This window comes from Mirounga leonina, unplaced genomic scaffold, assembly GCF_011800145.1.
Source record: "Mirounga leonina isolate KUSES-001 unplaced genomic scaffold, KU_Mleo_1.0 Mir_276, whole genome shotgun sequence".
In the NCBI taxonomy this organism is placed as follows: Eukaryota; Metazoa; Chordata; class Mammalia; order Carnivora; family Phocidae; genus Mirounga; species Mirounga leonina.
In genome coordinates this window covers 79,824-102,770 of record NW_023270655.1, presented here as the reverse complement: position 1 = coordinate 102,770, position 22,947 = coordinate 79,824, and the positions used below count along the sequence as shown (strand labels likewise).

Below are 22,947 nucleotides of genomic sequence, written 5' to 3'. Positions count from 1 at the left end.
AATGTTTTTCATATAGCCAAATTGTCTATTCTGTGTTAGATTAGACTTTCAAAAGCTTAGCTTACTGAATGATACTGCTATTCTTTTTCAGTGGCTCCCAATGAGCAGGGCATGATAACCCTGCCCCAGCATGTTCTGGTAACCCACAGTGGGTTGGTTTGCTTCTGTAGGATGGGATAGGCACACATGGCAGAGCATGAACTTTACCCGCGAAAGACTACAATTCGCTTTATCAAAATCTCCTTGAGAGCAAATCACTAAACAGTGTTCAATGACAGAGAAGGCATTACATATGTGACCAAACAAAGATGTCGTTTACCCTCACACAAGTACAATCCTTAGTATTTCCTCCAAGAGTGATAAAGTTGGCTTCTGTTTTGGGGGTGGGGGCACAACAAGTGATTACTAGTGAGAGCAATTCTGACATGGAGAATGAAAATGTGAACACTTAAATAATTTTAAAGAGAATGAAGAAGTAATCAAACAACTGCAATGCAAACGCATTAGGTTTTAATCTTTATTAACATTATTGCTTTAGGGAATCTTTTTTCCCCTCAACCAGGAACTGAATGCTAATTACATAAAAATATACACATATAAAAAGTAGTTCTCCATTTTCCCAGGAAAAACAAACAATAACTTCCAGAATATTCAAGTGTTTTAATTATAATTAAAGTACTGATCATCTCATTTATTAGCTCTGCAAGGTACATATTTAAATTAAATGTTATTAGACAACCATTACAATTTATAAATGTAAGGTGCCACTACTGAGTACATTGATTCTTCCATGAGTGGATGTGTCCCTTCTCCCACCCACTAACAAAGCAGCAATATGGTTAGTTTAATTTTATGAGTAGATGATCCATTGCTGCAAATGCTAATTCTCTTCTCCACCGTGTTTTGTTTTTCTGTGAATGTGTGTAAGTTGGTTAGATCGCATGGGCAACCTCTCTAACGATCAACAGCAAGATGAGCTAGGCTTGGGCTTTCGGTGCAGACTGACCGTGTCTGTCTGAATCAGGTGATCTGACCTATCCTCAGTAGCAAGCACTCTTCGAACTGCTTCCTCAAAGGCCGCTGCGACATTTGTGGCATCTTTTGCACTTGTTTCAAAGTAAGGATAGTCGCCGTTGTCCCTGCACCAGGCTTGGGCTTCTTCTGTAGACACCTGACGGTCACTTATGTCAATCTTGTTGCCCAAAATCACGAAAGGAAAACTTTCGGGCTCTTTCACATCTGCGTAATATATGAATTCTTTCTTCCAGTTACTCAAGTTCTGGAAGCTCTGAGAATCGTCGACACTAAAAGTGAGCAGGCAACAGTCAGAACCTCTGTAAAATGGTGTCCTCAGGCTTCTGAATCGCTCTTGACCGGCCGTGTCCCAAATCTGCATGGTAACAAAATGTCCATCCACCTCCAAATCTTTATTTAAAAATTCCACACCTATTGTATGGAAGAGCTGGGTATCAAACTTATTGGTCACATATCTGTTCATCAGAGAGCTCTTCCCAACTCCACCATCTCCAAGGAGAATTACTTTAAAAAGTGAAGATTTTCCTGCCATTATTAATCTCACGATTTTGACTTTAGAACCCTGTAAAATAAAGAGGTACCATTACATTGCTTTAGACCTGTACATTTCTCTACATGATTCTATGAATATCAGTGTGTAAGGGAAATAAAGCGCAGAGTCCCCAGTCTTTTCTGTACAGAAAATGCCTAATGCAAGAGCTGTCACATGCTGAGCGCTCGACCACACAGCAGCCACAGCCCTACTGGTACTCCCTGACACAGCCAGTCAGGGCTCGCTCTTCCCCCAAGCTGACTGAGGCAGGCACTCAAAGCCAAGTCTCACCCCAAACACCTTGCTCTCAACCATCCCTCTCTATGCACAATAAGCCCTGCCCCCATTTCTTAGACATGCAGTAGGAGACCAAAGTAGGCAGGTGTTTGTAACAACTTCAAACAGCCCTTTGGTGGCACAGTGGCAGTTTTACTGATGGCTTTCGTCTTGTGCCAAGGGTTTTCTCAATGACCTCCCCTTTCTCTCTTCCAACGCTATCACCATAGGAGCTGGTAACCAGGAAACCAGAGACAGAAGCTGACTGATTTGGCTGTGAACAAAAATAAGCAATGCCTGAGTAAATGGACTCCATTCTCTTCATTAGGAACACGATTTGGACTTGGCTAAAATTAATGTCAGCAGCAATGGAATTTTTTAACAAAATATCATAATCTAGCACATTCTGCCCACAAGACTCATTTGGGCAGTTCTAACTCTTAATAAATATGAACCTGGGCTGTCACGTCTGTGTTTTCAGAGGGAATGACACAAATCTTAAAAATGTGGTACTCTAGGGTTGCCTGGGTGGCTCAGTTGGTTAAGCATCTGCCTTCAGCTCAGGTCATGATCCCAGGGTCCTGGGATGGAGCCCCGCATCGGGCTCCCCACTCAGCTTCTCCCTCTCCTTCTGCCACTACCCCCTGCTCGTGCTCTCTGTCAAATAAATAATCTCTCTCTCTCTCAAATAATAAAATCTTAAAAAAAAGAAAGAAAGAAAGAAAATGGGGCGCCTGGGTGGCTCAGTTGGTTAAGCGACTGCCTTCGGCTCAGGTCATGATCCTGGAGTCCCGGGATCGAGTCCCACATCGGGCTCCCTGCTTAGCAGGGAGTCTGCTTCTCCCTCTGACCCTCCCCCCTCTTGTGCTCTCTCTCTCTCTCAAATAATAAAATCTTTAAATAAATAAATAAATAGATAGATAGATAGATAGATAGATAGATAAAACCTTAAAAAAAAAAAAATGCAGTACTCTATGTACCCTTTTGGGGAAGCCCCGGGGCAAGATTACACATTTCCCTACACCACAGGCACCAGCCTGTGTGGGGTAGAATTTCAGATGCCCATTTACAAATGGCTACTTTTTTTTTTTTTTTTAAAGATTTTATTTATTTACCAGAGAGAGAGAGAGAGAGTGCAAGAGTACAAGCAGGGGGGCGGCAGGCAGAGGGAGAAGCAGGCTCCTCGCTGAGCAGGGAGCCCGATGCGGGACTCGATCCCAGGACCCTGGGCTCAGGGTCCCCAGATGGCTACTTTTAAGTACCAACAGGAGCACTGTTCCTATTTAAGGCTTCTCTTTTTCTTCTTTCTTATGGAAAATTTCAAACATACACAAAATTTCTGAATAATGAGAATAATATAATGAAACCCCCATGGATCCCCAACCTAGCTTCACCAATTACCAACTTATGACAAATCCTGTTTCTTCCGTAACTCCCAATTCTCCCCAGTTATTTTGAATCAAATTGTATCATTTAATCTGTAAATACTTCACTATTACATGGCTTTTAAGTACATTAAAATTTATAAAAGGAGACAATCTTTGGAATAGCACTAACGAAATTTTCTGTAATGATGGAAATGTCCTCCATCTGCACTGTCCATTATGGCAGCCACTTGCCACATGACTACTGAGCATCTGACACGTGGCTGGAAGGAATGAGGAACCGAATTTTAAATTTTATTTAATCATAACTAATTTGAATGGCCACATTTAGAGGCAATAGTTGTAGTGGCCAGCACAGTTCTAGAGCAAAAATGGTTATTAACTTTAACATGAAACTGGATATATTGTGAATCCATCAATGGGAAAGTAATGAAGACATGAACAATAATTATTAATTGACTAGGATGGATTTGGAAATTCACTGCAGTAAACATTATCTGGCTCTCTCCTGGTTATATGCAAATGTGACCCAGTATAATGGAATTAAATACTTCCTGTCATGTGTAAGAATTCTGCATTTCCAACTACATGATACACTATTCTGGTAAAACCTGTAGAACTTGTCCGTAACTCTTATTGGCTCTTTTAAGTTACTACTACAATAATTACTACTATAACTGATACAATTTAAAGTGGCCAACAAAACTGTGAGGCAATCAAAGTACTTACCTCTTGGAGACTTTTTTGACTTCAGTGGATTGCTCTGCTCAATGTCCAAACTAAATTCATGTCAGAGAGGAAATCGAAACAATCCCAAACCCCTTAATCTCCTGACAGAGGTAACAACTTGGTAAATCTGTTCCTTTGTTTAACTTTGCAATCTTGCTTAAACAATTTCAATTTATAGAAAAAAAGAATAACAAAACCAACATTGCATACCAGCTATTATGAGATGAGGAAAAAGCACTGGTCTAAGGCCCTATCCTTAACACTCTTCAGTGGTTCTCCAGATTTTCAGATCTAAGTCCAACTTCTAAGACAAGACACCTAGCCCTGCTCCCCATTTCTGGCTTCAGTCATTGACAAATGCACAATCAGATGGAACTGAAATTCAATTCCACTTGCTCAGCTCCCTTGCTCTCCCTTGCCTTGGCCCTGGCACATGCTGCTTCCTCTGCTGGTGATCCTACCCCACTTCACCTAACTAACGGCTGAGCCCTCGGAACCACTCAGCATGGTCATCACCAACACCAGGAACCTTCCCCAGCAGCCCCCATTCCAAGACTGTTCCTTTCACAAGATTTTCAAGATACATGAACACAAAAGTTCCATTCTGTGTTCTAAGGATGTAAGAGATGTGTGTGATTCTAGTATATCATTTGTCCCAGTATTTGAGTAAGTCTCTAATTACCTTACCAGACACAAAGTTTTATTGCACAGCACTGAATTGTTAGGATCTTCACATCAAATTATAAACCAGATTATGCAATCTAATAACCTCTCCCCAGGTGACTGGTTGCATATATCTACCAAATTTAATCTTAGACATTCCTTGAGATTTGTCATTTATAATTTTATCAGGACACTTTGACACAGTCCTTTTCTTTTTTCATAATAATGTAGTATTTCCTAGTTGGTGCCATTATTCTGATTAAACAAATCTGGGGTATGCTAGACCCATACACCAGGAAGTGGGGTATGATTTTTTACAATTCCCATCTATAATTTGGGGCCTTGCCGATACCCTCTTTGCAAGGATGCTGGCATTTGCTAAAACAATATATATACAAACATTTCTTTGATTCTTACTGTAGAGTCGTATATAAACATACATGGCGATACAGATAACGATATAAACCATCTTATTTCCCACTGAATCCAACAAAAGCTAGCTTCAGGCAATCTATACATTAACATAACCATAACTGGCTTGGAGACATTAAAAATACTCCCTTTTTCCTTTCTAAAAAGAGTAAAACCCTTTGAAACTTCAGCATAAGATGAATGAATAAAGGTATCCTGTTATGTTATTTTCAGAACTTACCTTAAAATATAATGTGAAGTCTTTTTTACTACACAGTTCGGAATGATTGCCCACAAGCAACCTCACCAAGGTTAAAACACGTCTTTAACAATTCAGCTAAATCTGATAAACAATCCTGAATAAGAAAACCATATTACATAGGTCATAAATGTTACCTTAATTGTTCAGCTCAAGCAGCATCATTATCTGCAAAGAAAAAATTAGAAAGCTCATCTTAGCAATGTACGTTTAATTTGTTTTCATAGTTTTAAGAGTAAAAACAAAAATTAAAATGTGAATAAATATGACTTCCATGAGCATCTGGATTCTTAATTTAAAAGGAAAACCAGAAAAAATAAATAAAAATAAAAATAAAAGGAAAACCATACCTGAAAGCTGTCCATGACCTTTCTCAGTCCAAAAAAAACCCCTAGAATCAAATACTACACTTTTTAAAAAAAATATTTTTATTTGTCAGAAAGAGAGAGCGCGCGTGCGCACATGCAAGCGCACAAGCAGGGGAAGTGGCAGGCAGAGGGCGAAGCAGGCTTCCCGCGGAGCAGGGAGCCCGATGCGGGACTCGATCCCAGGACCCCGGGATCATGACCCGAGCCAAAGGCAGACACTTAACAACTGAGCCAGCCAGGCGCCCCCAAATACTACACTTCAATCACTTTTTCAAGAAGGTTTTTGCCTGCCCACCCTTCTTTTCTAAGTTTCACACTCAAACAACTGCAAGATATTTTTAGGATAAAAATGTAAACTATGGGGGCGCGTGGGTGGCTCAGTTGGTTAAGCGTCTGCCTTCGGCTCAGGTCATGATCTCAGGTCCTGGGATTGAGTCCTGCGTTGGGTTCCCTGCTCAGCAGGGAGCCTGCTCCCCCTGCTTGTGCTCTCTTGCCCTCTCTCTCTTGCCCTCTCTCGCTCTCAATAAAATTTTTTTAAAAACGTAAAATATGTCATTCTTCAAAATTTGCCCAAATTTTGAGTGGCTGAGAATAATCCTATTCCGAAAAATTAAATAAAGCTAACACAAACAAGAAAAAAGAAGAGTCACAAGAGAGGGAGGGGCACCAACGCAACAAAGGAAAAGCTGGGCTAAAGCTAAGGCAGCGCTGTGTCAGGAAGCTTCTGGGCAGCCAAGGCAGAGGTGAAAACTTTGTGACAGAATAGTAGCCCATTATCAGAAAGGAGAAGGGTTCTTGGTGCCAAAGGCCAAGAGCACACACCCCTGGACAAGCTACCTGACATCCTACCTCCTAGGGCCACTGGGAAGATTCACTTGGTCATGGACAATAGGTAAAAGCGTTTCACCACAGTGCCAGGCTCATTATAGGAGTGCAAGAAGTCTGTGGAATGAACACATGAAGAAGTCTTTACTTGCAGTTTTAAGGAAAGGTTTCTTTCATGACCGTTTCTTAAGTCAAATTTCAGTAAGAGTCCTGGGCAGAAAAGAGAAGAGGATTATGCAGGCAGACGTGAGGAAGCCAAAGGATCCTAACCCTAGAGATCGAATTCAATGTGAAGGTTTCTGAGTGACAGATTATGGGGGAAGCTGGGCTAAAGCACTAGCGCTCTCTTAGTCTAAACCAAAGGTTTTATCCCCGACACACACCTTCTTTAAGCAAAGGGCATTTTGGGGAAACTTACATAGGGCAGCCCTTAACTTATAAATTCAATCAACGAATAAATGAAGACTCTTCAAAATTTTGACATTTGGGGTTAAAGATGAAATAGCAACAGTAACAACAGCTGTAACAGCGAACACTGACTAAGCCCTATAAGCCCTTTCCTCTGCTTCACTGCATCCACTCCTCTCAAGTGTCTCCCTATCCCTCCACTACAGATGAGGACCCTGACTCAGAGAGGTCTACTACCTTGCTTGAGGTCATACAGCTAGGAAAACATGGAGAGAGGGAGATCTCAAGGCAGCTGACTGTTCCAAGGCCTGCCACTTAACCTATTAGGCTCAGCTGCCTTTGCATTTATTTCTGAGGGTTTTCCTGTTGACTGCTGAATGAACATAAGCAGCTGTGATGCTAAGAGTCTTTCAACTGCTGGCTTTATTTCAAGAATTGCACAAGAACAAGGTAACCTGACAAAACTAATAGTGTTCAATCCACTGACATGTACTATAAATAAAGCACATCTAGGGGCGCCTGGGTGGCTCAGTCGTTAAGCGTCTGCCTTCAGCTCAGGTCATAATCCCAGGGTCCTGGGATTGAGCCCCGCATTGGGCTCCCTGCTCAGCGGGGAGCCTGCTTCTCTCCTCCTGCTTCCCCTGCTTGTGTTCCCTCTCTCACTGTCTCTAATAAATAAATAAAATCTTAAAAAAAAAAAATAAAGCACATCTAACTGTGCGTAAGTTTTTTTTTTTTTTAAGATTTATTTGAGACCGGGGCGGGGGAGGGGGGAAGCAGACTCCCTGCAGAGTGCTGAGCCCAACGCAGGGCTTGATCCCAGGACCCTGGGATCACAGCCTGAACCGAAGGCAGTCACTTAACCAACTGAGCCACCCAGGCGCCCCAAGTGCCGAAGTTTTAATAGAATTTCAACAGTTTAAACATTCTTTTTTAAGATTTTATTTTACAGGGAGAGAAAGAGAGAGGGAGGGAGCGCACGCAAGAGGGAGGAGGAGCAGAGGGAGAGGGATGAGCAGACTCCATGCTGAGCATGGAGCCTGACATGGGGCTCAATCTCACAACCCTGAGATCATGACCTGAACTGAAATCAAGAGTTAGACGCTTAACCGACTGAGCCACCCAGGTGCCCCTAAACATGTTTTAAATGAACTGTCAATCAAACGTTGGCAGAACTCTGAAGCATCTCCCCAGAAGCCTAGTGTTCCATGGAGTAGGTGGCAAAGCAGTTTTTAAACAAGTACTTAGTGAAGTCTCCTGTGTGCCAGACACTGTGGATGCAGTCACACCCACCCAGTCCCTGCCACGTGCAGCTTGTAGTTGGGTTAAGTGACAATCTGCACACAAACCCATGTGTGTTAGAACTATGGCAAGACCTACAAATGAGGCACTTGATAGAGAGTGCAAGTATTCATGCTGAACCAGAAACCAAACAACTTAAATAGTGCAGGGGATTCTGCCCAGCATCTCCCTCGGTGAGTGACAGATGCAGTGTGTAAACCTGCAGCTCTCTCAGTCAGACCCAGGCCCCACATGTGAGTATTTCATGGAGCCACCTGTGATTCCAGACCTCAGGGGGACTTAATTTTCATACACTACGACCCTGTAACTCAGCCAGCTACTTCACCTGCTGCTCAGTTAAAAAGGTGGTAACTTCCAAGGCCAGAGGGAAACTGGGCTGTGTTCAAGTGTGTTAGTGAGAGACTACACACCAGTTTCCAGTGCGGGCTCTTCCAAAGCAATGTCTCAATGATCATTTTAGCTGCATGCTGTCCATAGAGAGCAGCCTCATCAAGGTCTGATTCCACTGTAGGGGGATTTGACCCAGGGTAAGTGGGTCTGATCACAGGCTAAGGCCAGTAGCAGGAAGCTCAGCAATAGGGGGAGAAAACCCCAAGAAAAGCAGAGGGAGCCGGAGCGAGGAAGTGGCGAAGGAAGAGGCCAAGGCAGAGGAAGAGCCCAAGATAGGCCTGAGCACCTGGAGCCCAGAGAGGGAGGAGAGTGCTATACACAGGGGACTGGAGGGAGCGGCTCTGAAACAGGCAGGGCCTGAGACACGTGGGAAGGATTTCCATCTACACCCCTGAAATGATGAGAGCACTGAAAGAGCTTCAGCAGCAGGCAACCTGATCAGATGTGGAATCCAGAAAGTTAACTGGCTGAGGTGAGGGCAAGAGGGCCTCAGGTAGAGCTTCAACGGATGCCCTTATGATCCCTTTCAACTACCAATGGCATCAGCTGGCTTTGGGATTGAAAATGGTGGCTTTTCTGCCTTGTAGGTGGATCCTGCAGTAAGATGTTCACTCTGTGGCTTTATACTTCACCTCCCTTTCATCTTTTCCTCTTGCCACCCCTTGCTAACTCCTGCTCACCCCTGTAGATGCAGCTAGACCTCATCTCCCACTGAAGTCCCTTCCCCCACATTCCTAATGCACCCTGAACATGCCTCTAAGTGCAGAGGTAATAATAATGAAATTGGCATACCTCCTATGTCTAATAAAAATGAAACATGCTTGGGGCACCTGGCTGGCTCAGTTGGTAGAGGATGCAACAACTCTTGATCTCAGGGTTGGTTCAAGCCCCATGTTGGATGTGGAGATTACTTAGAAAAAAAAATAAAATGTTTAAAAAAAAAAACTCTCTAAGAAGATTCAGTTTCATGGAAACACATTATACCATTAAAAAATGCCCATACTGGGCGCCTGGGTGGCTCAGTTGGTTGAGCGACTGCCTTCGGCTCAGGTCATGATCCTGGAGTCCCGGGATCCAGTCCCGCGACGGGCTCCCTGCTCAGCGGGGAGTCTGCTTCTCCCTCTGACCCTCCTCCCTCTCATGCTCTCTGTCTCTCATTCTCTCTCTCAAATAAATAAATAAAACCTTAAAAAAAAAAAAAAAGCCCATATTTTTCCCCGAGTTACCAATTTTCTAAAGTATAGCAGGGGCGCCTGGGTGGCTCATATGGTTAAACATCTGCCTTCGGCTCAGGTCATGATCCCAGGGTCCTAGGATCAAGCCCCACGTCTGGTTGCTGGCTCGGCTGGGAGCCTGCTTCTCCCTCTCCCTCTCCCCTGCTCATGCTATCTCTCTGTCTCAAATGAATAAATAAAATCTTTTAAAAAATAAAAATAAAGTATAGCAAAAAATACATCCCCATACTATTCTAAAATCATGTCAAAAAGAAAACAAAAGAAATTTTGCAAAAATGTCAATAGTAGGGCAAATGCAAATGCCCTAAATGCCTAGCTGGCGATGTTTTGCACTCCCTGAGGAAACATGGAAAGGTGAGACTGTAGAAATATGCTGTTGCTGAATGATAAAACTGCATGCATACCGTGATCACAGCACAGAAAACCTTACAGGTTTATATTAAAGTCTGCAAGAGGGGCACCTGGGTGGCTCACCTGGGTGAGCATCAGACTCTTGGTTTCGGTTCAGGTCCTCAGGGTTATGAGATTAAGACCCATGCCAGGCTCCAAGCTCACTGTGGAGTCTGTTTCAGATTTTCTCTCCCTCTGCCCCTCCCACTCGTGCACTCTCTCTCAAATAAAGTCTTTAAAAAAAAAAAAAAGATTTATTATTTATTTATCTGAGAGAGACAGAGAGCAAGATAGAGAGCACAAGTGGGGGTAGGGGCAGAGGGACAGGGAGAAGCAGACTCCTTGCTGAGCAGGGAGCCCGACGTAGGGCTCCTGAGCCGAAGGCAGACACTTAACCAACTGAGCCACCCAAGTGCCCCTAAATAAATAAATCTTACCAAAAAACCCAAGTAACCCAATTTAAAAATGGGCATAAATGGTCAACATCATTAGGGAAATGTAAATCAAAACTACAATGAGATACCACTTCATATCACTAGGATGGCTAGAATCAAAAAAAGACAGACAATAAACAAGTGCTGATGAAGATATGGAGAAACTGGAACTCTCATACACTGCTAGTGGGAATGTAAAATGGTGCAATGATAGTGGAAAATAGCCTGGTGATTCCCCAAAAAGTTAAACATAAACTTTCCATATGACCCAGCAATTCTTCTCTTAAGAGAAATGAAAACATACTCCACATAAAAACTTGTATGTGAATGTTCATAGCAGCATTATTCATAACAGCCAAAAAGTGGAAACCACTCAAATGTCCAACAACTGAATTGTTAATAATATTACATGTGGCCTCCCATTTATATGTAATGTTCGGAATAAGCAAACCCATAGATAGAAAATAGATTCGTGGTACCAGGAAATGGGTGGGGAAAGGTAAATGGGGAGTGATTGCTAATGGGTACAGGGATTCTTTGTGTGTGTATGTGCGCGGGGGGGGGTGGTGGTGACGAAAATATTCTGGAATTAGGGTGATGGTTGCACAACTTTGTGAATATACTGAAAGCCAATGAATTGTATACATTAATGGTGAATCTTACGGTATGTGAGTTATATCTAAAGAATATAGGTGTACATTTATAGATGAACACACTCACACAAATATGTATACGGCCTAAGAATCGTCAAATAAGACCCTAAAATTAGATTTATGCAAAGCCACGAATGATCTCCTTGTCCCTTCACCAGTGTCCTTTTGAATAAACTGTTACACACACAGCAGATAGCTTAGGATTACAATACATGTGCTGGCACCAACACGTGCTGTCTACAGCACACGCTAATCTGAATGGGAAAATGGGTAAGTAGGTCACTGGCAGCAAAGAAAATGAGCTACGTTTTCAGCAGATACCTCAACACTGAAGACAAAAAGCACTGTATGTCCACCCTTTACTTTTTACCACACTGTTTTTCTATTGTATACTTTTCTATTGTATACTTTTATCTTAACTATCAATTGTTTACAGATAGTTTATTTGCAGTACCCTTTTCTCTGGCTTTCCCCAACCCCTTGCTGGTTTCCAAAGCCATTATACTACAGTAAACCAAGAGGGAGTCAGATCCAAGCAGAAAAAATATAAATCTCTAATAGGAATGTTTGTAGGGATTAAAGGCAGATATTTTTTATTGTTTATAGATCCAACTGCCTCCATTCTTAACAGGTAACTAACCCCATTTATTTCTTCATTATTTTCATTATATAAAGGTTTAGAGCATGGCATTCCAAGGGTCATCCAACCTCACAAACCTGTCCCAATTATATCACTACAACTCACCGTCCCCACACCTATCACAGGAATTTACAGCCCAGTCTTTGTTCAGGCCCTTATCTTGGACTGGGAGTTCCCTCCCAACACCTAGACAGCTAGGAAAATCCTAGTCATTCAAAGACCTCACCTCATCCAAGAAGCTTGCCAGGGCCACCCCCAGAAACCTAATCTTCCTCTTTTCTTTGCTCTCATCATCATTTCCACCTGATTACAGCTCTCACTCACTTGTGCTCTATGCGTCTCTTCCTAATTACAATGTCAACTCCCTAGGAGGGACACACCACACCTAATTCTATCCACTCATTTGTCCTTTTTTGGTTCTGCGAGGTATCAAATAAATGCAAAATTAAGAACAAAGAGAAAATAACTTCCTCCTTTATTCTATTCTTATTTTTCTATTTGTACTTTCCGCGCTTACAATTCTTTGTTCAATCAGTTCTTCCCCCATTCTATTTTTGAAGTCTATTAAAATGTGGGGGAAGGGACAAAAAAACTGATTCTTTCTTGCAAGTCTAATGAAAACGCCACTTCAGGTACTACTGGCTCCAAAAGGGAGCTGGTGAACATTAGAAACGACAACATTCCTCTAAAAAGCTGCCGAAGGGAGAGTAGGCTGGGTTTGTAAACTGCTCTGCTCAAAATTTCAGATTTGAAACACTTATTCTGTAACCCCTTGACTAGTCCTTATTTCCAAACACTTAAATTGAATTTATCACTCTTGTTTTAAATTTAGGAACAGATTTTTTTTCTCAAAATCACACATTCCTTTTGCATTTATCTTGAATGTCCTAGTTTAGAGGCATACCACTTATTCTGAGGTTCGAAGAAACTAAACAAGGAAAGAAACACATGGATAATCTCTGAATTACTTCTATTTTCGCTTAGAGCTGGATTCATTCCTTGAATCTTAGTATCAGTGTCGCTCACTTAACAGCCTAATTAGTTCCACTCTGTTTCCAGTCTTCTTGGTTGTCTTGCTGAAATGCATGAGCAAGAAGCAAGTCAAGAAGTCACCAAGTCTAATGGGTGCTTTATCTCTACAGCAAGAGGTCAACACACACACACACACACACAAAGACTTAAGCAAAATACCGTAGGAAGAGACCAACTTGGAGGCACAACTTTTTGTTTAGAGGCACAACTTACCAGATGAAATAAATCATCTAGTTGACCACTGAACATTACCTCACAGAGATAGCAAGAGAAAACTGTAAATCAAACTACACTATCACAAAGCAAGAGTAGAACACCCTATTTGAAGAACTCATTTCAATAAACTTTTTTAAAGATTTTATTTATTTATTTTAGAGAGAGAGCATGAGTTGGGGGGGAGCCTAGGGGGAGGAAGGAGGGGGAAAAAACCTCAAGCAGACGCTGTGCTGAGAGTGAAGCCTGATACCGGGCTCGATCTCACAACCCTGAGACCATGACCTGAGCCAAAACCAAGCTTAACTGAATGAGCCACCCAGGGGACCCAATAAGTACTCTTTTTTGAAGATAAGTCACCTAATTAAACTTTTAAGAAATACATACTCACAATTTTGCTTAAAACACAAGGCACCTCTGTAGTTAGGTATACGAACTAATCATTAACAGTGGTGGAGAGAGTGGAAGGAAAAGAGAGGTTAAGGAACTAAGTCTTCTTAAACCATCTTGAAAATACAGAGCACCATGATCAGACAGAACCTTCTGCAATGATGGAAATATTCTACTCCCGCACTATCTAGTACGGTGTCATTAAGCACACGTGGCTTTGAGCACCTGAAATGCGACTCATCTGAGGAACTGAACTTTTAATTTTATTTAATTTTAATTAGTTTAAATTTAAATTGCTACATGAGTATTGGACAGTTTGGGTATAGAGTGTGCTTAATTGGGGAGTCCATGGAGGAGCTGCAGGGGGAAAACACACCTCCTAGAATGACAGGTGAAATAAGGATGAATGTACAGATGGAAGTGTGTGCTTCAGCTTTTCTCCGGAAAGAGTACAAAGGGTTTCATCTGATTCTTAAACGGATCTGTAATGATCAATACGTGTCCACATCATTTGTGTGTGTATACGTTTTTTTAAGGTAAACTCTACCCCCAACATGGGGCTCAAACTCACAACTCCGAGATCAAGAGTCGCCTGCTCTACCGGACTGAGCCAGCCAGGCGCCCCTACATCATTTGTATATGATGCGTGATCCATTTGTGTTACTCATAATACCCTCCAGACTTTCATCTTTACTTGGCATCACTATTTCCCCATTCTCTCCCTCACCTGTGAGACTTTATTAATATTACATTTTGACCATGAACTGTGACAGTTCAGTGAACAGACTTACTCATGAGAAAATGCTAATCCTGGAAGTGAGGATAACGTTTTATTCTCTGTTCTGTTTAATGAGGTCCTTAAAAGAACACCCATAAATCTACCTATAAGACATTTACCTGTGAAAGACACTTAAACTGCTTAACAATAAAGAAAAGAGTTTTTTTTAGTTTAAGGTTGTTTAAGATACTTCAGGGTTGCACTGTGAGGGACACAATTCAAAGACAAAGAAATGGATAAAAGTCACAAGATAGGACTATTGGAAATTCTGGCTAGGTTTCAGGAAGAAAACTGCATTGTGAAAGAAATGAATTTAAATATGCATGTTAGCAAAATGCATTAAAGCAGCAAAACACAAATTAAATATGATCTAAAATGATCTGCTGTAACTTAAGGGAACATTGATTTTGACTCCTCAAGTCAGGTAAGAAACCAGGTGTCTTTAATTTGGAGCAGAAAAGGTAAGGTCTGGAGAACTTCCATAAAAACCCAGGGAAGAGTTAGTACACAAACACGACCCATAAGGCATGAAGCCACAGCAAAGTAGAACTTCTTGGCTCTTAAGAAATTAAGTAAGAGGAGTGGGGATTTCCCAAGATGTATTGCAAGAGGACAGCTATATGTCTAGCATATAGGACTCAACTGGATTAGAGGAGCCCATTCTGCAGGGAAGGTGTTACCAGGTCAAAATGAGAAGACACACAAGAGCACTGCAGCTGGCTTACAGGAAAGTTCACTTCATCCCACTTCTCCATCAACGATGCCCAGTTTGCTCCAACCAAGGTCCTGCTACAAAAAGCTTCCCAAGTCACCAGAGAGCTCCTAAAGGCCAATCCAGGGGCTTCTCCTCAGTCCTCATCTAAATGCCCTAAGGGACACAAAGCCGTAAAGCAAATAAAGAGAAAAGTGCTTCTCTTAGGACTTTGCTGTGTATGCTTCCAGAAAACACCTCCACAGTTGACCACCTGGTACAGTGAATTCTCTCAGATGTAGCCATTTGTCTGGATGTACATGACATAAAAACTCAAAGGGTACTCAAGGCATTTTTCTTAAACAAATAAAGGAATGGAGGCCCAACTGGAAAAGGATCTTATGAAACATCGTATCTCTAGCTGGAGGCATAGGTGGGACCTCTAAGCGTGAGCCGGGACCCAGCCATCATTACTGTCTCTATTAGATCTAAACAGCCTGGCAGTGACCTTGAAAATGCTTTCTATTTAATGGTCCTTAAAACTCCCCTTAGCTGGGGCACCTGGGTGGCTCAGTCAGTTAAGCATCTGCCTTCAGCTCAGGTCATGATCCCAGGGTCTTGGGATCGAGCCCCGCATCAGGATCCCTGCTCAGTGGGAAGCCTGCTTCTCCCTCTCCCACTCCCCCTGCTTGTGTTCCCCCTCTCACTGTGTCTCTGTCAAATAAATAAAAATTTTTAAAAATATACATATAGGGGCGCCTGGGTGGCTCAGTCGTTAAGCGTCTGCCTTCAGCTCAGGTCATGATCCCAGGGTCCTGGGATCGAGCCCCGCATCGGGCTCCCTGCTCGGCGGGAGGCCTGCTTCTCCCTCTCCCACTCCCCTGCTTGTGTTCCTGCTCTCGCTCTCTCTCTGCCAAATAAATAAAATCTTTAAATATAAAAATATACATATATATACACACACACACACACAAACTCAAAAAGGACAAGAAGAGGGAATAACTGTAGATGTGAGAGAACAATGAAATTGAGATGGACAGCAAAATGTCCTAGTAACGACAAACGGAAGAGATGAGGAACGCTAACCCGGGGAGAAGCAGCTAACCATGAGAAAGCTGATTCCCAGAGCAGACCTGAAGAGGCACACTGGCACTTCTTGGCACTTCCTGAGACAGGCTGGCCAGGCTGAAAGCACAAGGGTTTCTCCTGAAAGGCCACAGACCCCATGACCACCCTCTCTGCACCTAGAGGCCCCTTTCACCACCGGCAAATCTACTCCCTAAAGAAGTGTGTAGAGCAGAAAATGGAGATGAAACCCTACGGACAACAAGGGAGAGAGGATCAAGGGTCAGTCTGCATAGGCAACAGAGGCAAGGCAGACTCTTCTAAATTTCTGAGGGAGCCACAGAGGTAGCAGACATCTGTAAGACACCATGCAAGCTGGCGCTCAAGGGAGTTCATGGCTTCAACATGAGATTGTACCACATTCCTTTCCATGACGTTGTTATCTTTGCAAAGCTAGGTTTTCCAGGGCTGGTGGGATAAAAATCAAGTACTACGCAAATGTTAATGAGGAACAGGATATGAGGGTAGCAGCTGTTTGCTCCCAAACAACTATTTACGAAATTTTTTTAAGATTAGAGGAACTCAGGGCGCCTGGGTGGCTCAGTCAGTTAAGCGTCTGCCTTCAGCTATGGTCATGATCTCGGGATCCTGGGACAGAGCCCCACATCGGGGTCCCTGCTCAGTGGGGAGTCTGCTTCTCCCTCTTCCTCTGTGCGCACACTCTCTCTCAGATAAATAAATAAATAAAATCTTAAAAAAAAAAAAATACCGGAACTCCTTCCAGAGAATGTTCTGCATTCACCAACGTGTGGTCCTCAAGCAGTTCTTCGGTTGTTCTGTTCTGACTTCCAACTAAACCATGTATGTATTTTCAGGTATGTTTATCTAATCACTGCTCTGATTAAATACACAAGCGAGAAACTGCACAAACTAGAGCAGGGTGCCTAGCTACACACCATAGTCAAGTGAGTTCTAACTTTTTGAACCTGTTAAATCAAAACACTCCTCTAAGGGCACCTGGGTGGCTCAGTCGGTTAAGCTTCTGCCTTTGGCTCAGGTCATGATCCCAGGATCCTGGGATCGAGTCCCACGTGGGGCTCCCTGCTCAGCGAGGAGTCTGCTTCTCCTTTTCCTTCTGCTCCTCCCCCTGCTCATGCTCGCTCTCTCTCTCTCAAAAAAAAAAAAAAAAAAAATCTTAATAAATAAACACTCTAGCAAGTTCTAGAAAAGAAATCTGTAAGGCTTTTTTCAGGCTTCTCTAACACTGGCAATGCAACCACTCATATGAAAACTACCTTGGCCTCTGTACCCAAAAACCTAGTCCAATTCACAAGAACTTGGAATTAAAATAGTTCAGTTTACATTGAACTAACAGTTCAGTTTGTTAGTTTACACTGCTCTGCTAGCCTTCACACTTGGATAATGAATGTGGCCATGGAATGAGTATATCAAGTTGCTCCATACTGTTTCTCCGTCCCCTATCAAACAATAGCATAGATTTGTAAGGCATCAGGCCTTGGACAGAAGTGGAGTCTGTGTCCAGATTTCCCACCATGAAGTGAGCTGGATTCAGTGAGGGCAGAATGTAAACCCTGACTGCCTGCTTCATTTCTGTATTTCTTTCAAAATACACATCCGTTTTCCCCACCCTGTGCTGATTTAGCTGTCAGCTTACTTGCATTCATTTACTTCTAGCTGTCCTCTCTGTGTTCATGATAGGCAACAGCATTCTAAACCCTGTATCCACCTTGGTCAAAAATTAACAAAAAGTAATGGAAGAATACAGAATGTGGAAATACCCAGAGCTCAACTTTCACAACATGTACAATATCAAGATTCACTCTGGAAAATAGAGATTTCTCCTCCAAGGTATCTAACAAGCCTAGACACCCCCAGGCTTCCTGGCAAGCACGGGCCTAGGACTACCTCCAGGCTTACCTCCTCAAGACAAGGAGAGGCCAGGCCTTCTCCACCTGCTTATACACCCGGGTCCCCCAGGCCTCCTCCACCTGCTTATACACCCAGGTCCCCCAGGCCTCCTCCACCTGCTTATACACCCGGGTCCCCCAGGCCTCCTCCACCTGCTTATACACCCGGGTCCCCCAGGCCTCCTCCCTCAGGTATCCAGAACGTGCCTCTGCATCACAGCTTTCCCAACTCCCTGAGGCATGAGTTCATCACCCCCCCACCCCAATCCTTAATAAATGTTCTCTGTTGATGACCTACTTAGTCACAAGCCCTATTTTCTGGTCCCCGGGTTTGACTAACAAATTTATTACCTAGCTAGCTTTCAAGTGAGACGCGTTTCTCAAACATACAAGCACACTTCTATTTGGCTTATTCCCTCCTGCTGCTTAACCAGCATGTTGCCTGGAGAGGAACTACTTGGAAGCCAATAATATGATGTCTCTACTTGGTGTCATATAATCTCATAGAGACTGTAAAGTACAACCATCCCATTTTACAAAGAAAGAAATGTGGTGACCTAACTTGGCCAGAGCAGCAAGCCAACTATAGATCGAGCAAGACTCCTCTGAGGCCAGTGCATGTTCTTCCTACACCAATTCCTCTTGACCCTTCCCAGAATGAAACCCTTTAAATCAGGAAAGAACATATATATCCCTTTGCTAGATCCCATATGATAGCAATCATTTCTAGGTGTACAATTTAGCATCCCCTTTACCCCATAGGAGATAACTCCTGATAAGAGACAGAGAAATCTGTAATTAACAAAGAACATGCTATCCATCAGCATGAGTCAAAAGCAAAGCTACCCACAAAAGATGCCATCTTGGCTGCATGAATAACACTTTCACAGTGATTCCTAAACAGACAGCCAAACCTTTTTGACTCCTCCTCTCAATCACTTACCCCCAAAGTTCGCCTAATAGTTACATCCACCACCACAATGAAGTAGTACATATACTGAAGGGCCTAGTCTTAGACAGGTATGCTGAAAATGGCTGGAAAACAACAGAAAGAAAAGAAAAATGATATAAAAGTCATTTTTAAAAATTTCACCATTTATTTCTTGATTTCCATGATAAAATGCATGCGTAACTACTGCCTACTGAGGCTAAATGTAAGAAAAATTTTATGCTCAACAAGAATGGCTCCTTGTAAATATTGATTCTTGTAAATATTCAGATGTGGTCAACCTAAAAAGCTATCAGAAACACATCAGGGGCGCCTGGGTAGCTCAGTAATGATCTCAGGGTTCTGGGATTGAGCCCTGCATCGGACTCCTTGCTCAGCAGGGAGTCTGCTTCTCTCTCTCCGTGCCTCTCTGCCTACTTGTGATGTCTATCAAATAAACAAATAAAATCTTAAAAAAAAAAAAAAAAGAAACACATCAACTGTTCCCCATTTCACCTAAGTCCACCCATAGTAAACGCCCTTACAGGTACTGTGTGTGGATATACAGACATTTTGTTTCTTAATGACCCCTAGCCCCTGACCTTGAGCAGCCCAGGCAATAAATTTTGTTCCAGGACAGAGTCAGAATCTGATCTTACCATTATGATTAGACAGACTATAAGCTTCGCAGAGTTGGCAACTCCCTACTGCCCTTCATATCACCAGCACCTTCATATCAGTGCCCAACAGACTGCCCAGTGTTTACTGACAACTGGAATAATACAGAAACCAAACCCCTATTTCAACAGCTCTGAATGGCTCTCAAGCTCTTTTTGACACTTTTGCCTTTAAAAAAAAAAAAAGATTCTGGGGGCGCCTGGGTAGTTCAGTCAGTTGAGCATCTGACTCTTGGTTTCAGCTCAGGTCATGATCTCATGGTTGTGGGATCAAGCCCGGCGGCCGGCTCTGTGCTCAGCGCAGTCTGCTTGGGCTTCTCTCTCCCTCTCCCTCTGCCCTTCCCCTGCTTGCATGCTCTCTCTCTCTCTCGCTAAAATGAAAGAATAAAATCTTAAAAAAAAAAAAAAAAAGATTCTGGGGGCACCTGGGTGGCTCAGTCAGTTGAGCATCCGACTCGATTTCAGCTCAGGTCATGATCTCAGGGTCCTGGGATCGAGCCCTGCGCGAGGCTCCCCACTCAGTGGGGAATCTGCTTGAGGATTTTCTCTCCCTCTCCTTCCACCCCTTCCCCCGCTCACGTACATGCACATTCTCTAAAATAAATAAATCAATCTTTAAAAAAAAAAAAAGACTCTGTTATCAGAAATTATTTGCTCACTCCTTAGTCTTTCAAATGAACGAATATGCCTCTTGGTCAAGGGAAATCTCTTTAAGTTCTCAAATTTTCCCCACTGTTCTTTCTTAAAATGATTAGGAGGTATCCTAAATAGCAAAATGACATTGCATGTGAAGAACTACAGAAGCGCTGAAACGTGAGCCTCAGAGTTAGACTGCTGTAAAGCAGGGTTTCTCAACCCTGGCACTAGTGACATTTTGGGCCAGACAACTCTTTGTTGTGGAGGGCTGTGCTGTGCACTGTAGGATGTTGGGCAGCATCCACAGCCTCCACCCACTGGAGGCCAGCCAGCAGCACTCCCTCTCAGGTGAGGACCAAAATCACCTGCAGGCATTGTCAAATGTCCCCACGGTGAGAACTACCGCTCTAAACTCACAAAAGGGGGCACGTGGGTGGCTCAGTGGGTTAAGCGTCTGCCTTCGGCTCAGGTCATAATCTCGGGGCCCTGGGATGGTGACCCGCATCAGGCTCCCTGCTCAGCGGTGAGTCTGCTTCTCCCTCTCCCTCTGTGATCGCTCTCGCTCTCACTCTGTCTCAAATAAATACATTTAAAAATCTTAAAAAAAAAAACAAACAAAAAAAACAAAACAAAACTTACAAAGGCTTGCCCCGAATCCTGCCTCTGCCCTCTTCCCTACTTGTGTGACCTGGGAAACAGACCTAACCTTCCTATGCCCCCAGCAAATTCCTCACGAGTAAAATGGAGCTAATAGCAGAGAACTGTTGTGAGAATTAAATGAAATGATGTATGAACAGGATTTATATGCACATAACATCCAGTGCCAGAGTGACTGCCCAAGAAATGGTAAGAAATGAGGGGAGGCTAAAAATTAACTTCTAGAACCAAAGGAACTTAGCTTCAGGCCTCCAGAGTACTGTAGCCTACATGGAAGGAGTGGTAAGGATAGAAAGAAACGAAAAGACACGAGAGGATGGAAAAGAGGAAGAGCACTAACGTATTTCCCCAACCTCTAAGAGAGTCAAGGCCAACGATGTTCTCCTTAGTTTTCGTTGGTCTACTATAACCTCACAAATGATAAACCAAAAATATCCCCAGATCAGAAAACTCTCCAAAATAAGTCACCAAACCAGAAACTTTTTAGTATAAGCAAGAGGAATTTAACTACAACGACTACACAAAAATACTAAAAGCACCCGGATCACACCATTGTCTTAGATCTGGGGATCAAAATAAGACACTGAGAGTTATGGACAAGTAGTGATTATAATTTCGACATAAGCTCCTGAAAGAGAAACTAAGCACAGCCTTCCTAAAAGGGTGAAAAAAACCCGAATAGTTCTGGGTTTCCTTCGTCTCTCTAGTTCTGCTACACGAAACAGTTTCTGAGATTACAGGCAATTTAGGGATTTTCCACTACAATGACAAACATGTAAAAATTTTTCTTTAATTTTAAAAAAGCTATCAAATTCTATTGATGTTATCAGGTTGCTGAAATCTTATAAAAAGACTGTGATCAGATGACATTTTGGAACCCAGCATAAAAGTCATTCCTCAAAAGAACCATGGTCACGGGATGTATCATCACTTAAAAAGGAAAACAACAACAAAAAGACAAGTAATACCACCCCGCTATTTGGTCAGCACTTTAAATTCTCATCTTGCCTCTTGACAAACTAAGTTGGAAGAAACGAACACGATTCTGAAACCTCAGCCAGAGTCTCAATCAGATAACGCCCCCAAACGCCGCCAGCCCCTACAACTGGCTCCACTCCCCAACTCCTTAACTGAGTGGTCATTAACACGCTGGCAACTGTTCACCCGGGCAGCCTGTCAGAGGTCGCCAAAATCAAACCCTGTGAGCGCCCTTGCTTCCTCTACGTTAATCATTCGGGGGTACGGTTTGTCTGGGTGGGCTGGGGTGTGCGGATGTGTGTGTGTCCCCGAATGGTCGGGGGAAAGGCTGGTGTGTCGCTGTGTCCCCGAGGGACTGGGTGTATTTCTCCGTGTGTGTGTGTGTTTCCCGGGGGGTTGTGTGTGTTCCTCTCCCCCCTCCCCGAGAACGTACGTACGCGTCGCTCTCCCCCGGCGTTTGAGTCCGTGTGCGTCCCAGGTGTTTATGGCGCTCTCTTTCCCCGGGTGTTTGCGTGTGTCCTCCAGATGTTCGGGCGTCTCTCCATGGGTCCCCGCGTGTTTGGGCGTGTGTGTCCCTCTCCTCGGGTTGTGTGGGTGTGGGAACTCGTCTTTTCTCCTGCGTCAGTCAGCGGGAGACAGGAGGCAACAAGCCGCCCCCCGCCCCGAGACGGACGATTGCCCCGCGGCCCCGCGCAGCCCCCGCGGGCCCCGGCTGCCGGAGAGCCAGGCCGCACTCGGGGCCCATGAGCCCCCCCGACCCTGACGCTGGCGCGCCCGGCCCCGGCCTCGGCCCCCGCGCGGCCCCGAGGGGCGTCCGCGCTCCACTCACCTCGTGGCCACACAGAGGACGCCCGGGGAGCTCCCGGCTGGCCCGTCCAAGTGCAACGAGGAGAGCAGGTCGGGGGCCCGCGGGCAGGAGACCGTAGCGCTGCCGGGGTCCAACTGCAGCTACTCACGTCCAGCACCAAGGGAACAACATGGCGGCGGGCCGGGGCGGGGCCCGGGGAGGCGGGGCCTGGACGGCGGGGCCCGGGGAGGC

The 22,947-nt window shown here is 43.8% G+C and overlaps 1 protein-coding gene across 3 annotated transcripts; it reads right to left on the bottom strand.

Moving 5' to 3' along the window:
- Positions 1–503: 503 nt before the first annotated feature.
- Positions 504–22,929, bottom strand: RAB9A (RAB9A, member RAS oncogene family). Of its 3 annotated transcripts, XM_035029738.1 has the most exons (5): positions 22,738–22,904; positions 18,976–19,067; positions 6,508–6,600; positions 5,428–5,458; positions 504–1,597 (listed from the first exon to the last, which is right to left on the bottom strand). In XM_035029738.1, exon 5 carries the CDS (start codon positions 1,565–1,567, stop codon positions 962–964), a length of 606 nt encoding a protein of 201 aa, XP_034885629.1. In that variant the 5' UTR covers positions 1,568–1,597; positions 5,428–5,458; positions 6,508–6,600; positions 18,976–19,067; positions 22,738–22,904; the 3' UTR covers positions 504–961. The 3 variants fall into 3 exon arrangements, with proteins under 3 accessions (XP_034885629.1, XP_034885630.1, XP_034885628.1); XM_035029739.1 differs by lacking the exon at positions 6,508–6,600; XM_035029737.1 differs by lacking the exons at positions 6,508–6,600; positions 18,976–19,067 and having other exon boundaries at positions 22,738–22,929.
- Positions 22,930–22,947: the final 18 nt, after the last annotated feature.